Raw genomic sequence first — 2757 nt, forward strand, 5'->3', positions numbered from 1 at the left:
AGCCACCCAGTCAAATGACGGGCGTCGAGGCAAACCAAGAGCCTGTGTCCCGATTGGTTAAAGCTCAGGCACCTCGCCCCACAAAGGGCGCGCTGGTTGGCAGACGGGGACCAATGAGAAGGCTCGGTGCCGGCGCCAAGGGCGCGAGGAAGCCGGGGACATCTGGTACTTCCGCCTGGGGGGAGGATGGTGGTGTCCCGAAAGCCTCACTGTTTCTGTCGCGTGGCCTGCTCAGCTGGGCTTGGCTGGGCTCAGCTCTCCCCCCCAGCCGTTACCAGGACGACCGTCTCCCCACAGCCGAGGCTGCCGGGACTGGCGCCATGAGCTCCCCCGACAAGGTATCCGTTTGTGGGGCGGGTTTCGACCTGGAGGGTGGCAAGCAGGCTGGCTCCCACACGGCCAGCCCCGGAGCCCCAGGGGACCACAGCCACGGCCTCAATTTGGGGGTGCCGGGCAGCGGCGACGGCGAGGGAGAGAGCGGGTTCACAGATCCCGAGGGCTTCAGTTTTGAGTCTGAGAGCGAATTGATAGAGCAAGGAAGGGTGGTGCTCTGGGGCCGGGAAGGACGGCCAGGCACCCCGGTCGATGACCAGGGGGACGTTGTGGACTACTCATTCTACCTGGCTGAAGAACCAGCCGCCATCGTGCCGCCGCCCAGCGTCCAGGGACAGCCGTTCCCAAAAGGCGCCGCTGCCGAAGGGTCGGCTGACAATTGGGCGGACCTGGAGGTCGGTCCCAGTGGGAGAGACGCGCTGGGCCCCAGCCCCGGAAAACGGCAGCAGGCCTCTGCCGACAGTCCCCACCTCTGTGGTCCTGGGCCAGTGCGGGCCTGGAAGAACCCGGAAAGGGGCTCGAAGAGCAGATGGAGCCTCCGCGTGGATGCCCAGCAGCCCTCTGCGAAAGGCCCCACCAGGACGTCTACCCACGACTCTGATTCCGCAGATGAGAGCAGCGGCTTACCACTGATGAGGGTGGGCATTCGCCGCAACGAAGGAAGCCAGGCCAAGCCCGGCAGCCCCAAGAAGCCAGCAGACACATCCAGACACGCAGGCTTCCACTGCAAGGAGAGTTACCTGCCCGTGCCGGGCCGTTTCCTGACCTCTGCTCCCCGCGGACTCACTCCAGTCATGGAAAGGCCGGCTGTGGGAGAGCTGGAGGACTCTCCCCAGGAGAAAATGCAGAGCAGGGCCTGGGGAAAGGTGGAGGCCAGGCCCAGCTGCTCAGGAGCTGCCACTGCAGGGGCCGTGCCCCAGGGCCTTTCAAGGAGGAAGATGGCCCAGGGGAAGAAGTCCCCAGGAGGTGCCTCTCAACTGGCTCAGGGGAGAGCCTTTCCTGCCTGCGGAAAGAGACTCTCGGCCGCTCCCCCGGAGTCGGCCACCTTCCCGCCATTATCCGGTGTGCAGCCACACGGGATGTCCAAGAAACCACAGAAGCCTAAGCACAGCAGCCCTGGGAAGAAACCTGCAGGAAGGAAGACCAGGGAGTCCCAGGTTGCGGCCAGAGAAGATAATGACCCAAATAGACATGAGGTCCCAAAGGCCCAAGTGAGTAGGCCCTTCTCGCCCTCCTCTCCCTCTTTACCCTCCTCCCCCCACGCCTCCTCTCTTCCAGCACACACCTGTTTACCCATGTCCCCTCTGTCCCTTGCTCAAGGGTTGTCGGGAGCCTAGGGACACCAGAATGCCCGATGGGGGTCTTCATCATAGGGGCACACGTTAAAGGGGGCACTTCTTGTGTGATGGCCGTGCCTCCGGACACTGCAGGAGTCCTGCCTCTGCCCGCAGAGAGGAGCTGGGAGGGAAGGCAGGGCTGGCAGCTGGTTTGGATCGGGTGATGCCTTAAAGTGTGGGCCGCAAAGCTGGGGTGTCTAGGATCATCAACTTCCCGATTCCTCCTTCCCTAGCTGTTGCCCGACCCACCTGGCAGGCGGCCCGGGCTATCTCAGTATCCCCAGTGTTTTCCCTGGCTGGGCTCTGCCTCCTGGCCTGGGGCTGACTGAGGGAGAAAGTGCTAATGAGATTAGGCTCCGGAGTCGCCACCTTACCACAACCCCTTCCCACATGTACTCATCGCCTGCCCCCACCGCCAGCCCGACTCAGAAATTTCTGTTTTAGCTTCCCACACACAGGCCAGGGCTGCCTCGCCTGTCCATGCGTCGTGGAGAACTCAGCAGTGGTGACCCCAACATCAGAGCTCCCCAAGTTCCGGGAACTTCAGAGCCCTCGGCCTACAGCCTGGGAGGCCTCCTGCCCAGACGTCATGCACCCTCCGGTGAGTCTTGCGGGTTTGATAGGGGTGGAGGGGAGAGGGGTCGGGAGGGAAACCTCTGGCTCTGTCGCTTCTGGGGGCTCAGCCTTGTTCCCACACTTCCCTGCCCACCCAGGCAGCTGTCCCGCGGGAAACGGGGTGTCGACAGGGCTGGCTTTAAGCCACATCGTCCTCTCTGAGTGGGGTTTGTGTGGTGGGGGGCGATTTGGAGCAGTGCCCCAAACTCCAACTCTGGAAGGAGACTTTCGGTGGTACAGAGCCCTTTTCTGTTAAGTCCTGCTCAGCCACACTGGCCCTCCCAGGGCCTGGCTGTGGCTGCCGCGCTGCTGGAGTCCAACCCGGAGTCACAACGCTAGGGCAGATGGGCTCACACTGGGGAACAGTGAAGGCAGTCCCAGAGCGGGGTTGGAGTTGCTGGGCAGAGCAGGGGCAATGTGTTGCCAGCAGAGGGTGATGCTGCCTCACTTTAGAGCCTGCTAGGCCTTTTCC

The 2757-nt window shown here is 63.2% G+C and overlaps 1 protein-coding gene across 1 annotated transcript in view; it reads left to right on the forward strand.

Moving 5' to 3' along the window:
- Positions 1–194: 194 nt before the first annotated feature.
- The window catches only part of LOC105512599 (uncharacterized protein CXorf49), a 3895-nt gene continuing 1332 nt past the window's right edge, over positions 195–2757 (forward strand). The window contains exons 1-2 of the mRNA XM_011943080.1: positions 195–1544; positions 2115–2271. Of these exons, the coding sequence (XP_011798470.1) occupies positions 321–1544; positions 2115–2271 (1381 nt within the window). The 5' untranslated portion in view covers positions 195–320. The remainder of the gene's footprint in view (positions 1545–2114; positions 2272–2757) is intronic.

Source organism: Colobus angolensis, unplaced genomic scaffold (assembly GCF_000951035.1).
Source record: "Colobus angolensis palliatus isolate OR3802 unplaced genomic scaffold, Cang.pa_1.0 Scaffold216, whole genome shotgun sequence".
NCBI lineage: Eukaryota > Metazoa > Chordata > Mammalia > Primates > Cercopithecidae > Colobus > Colobus angolensis.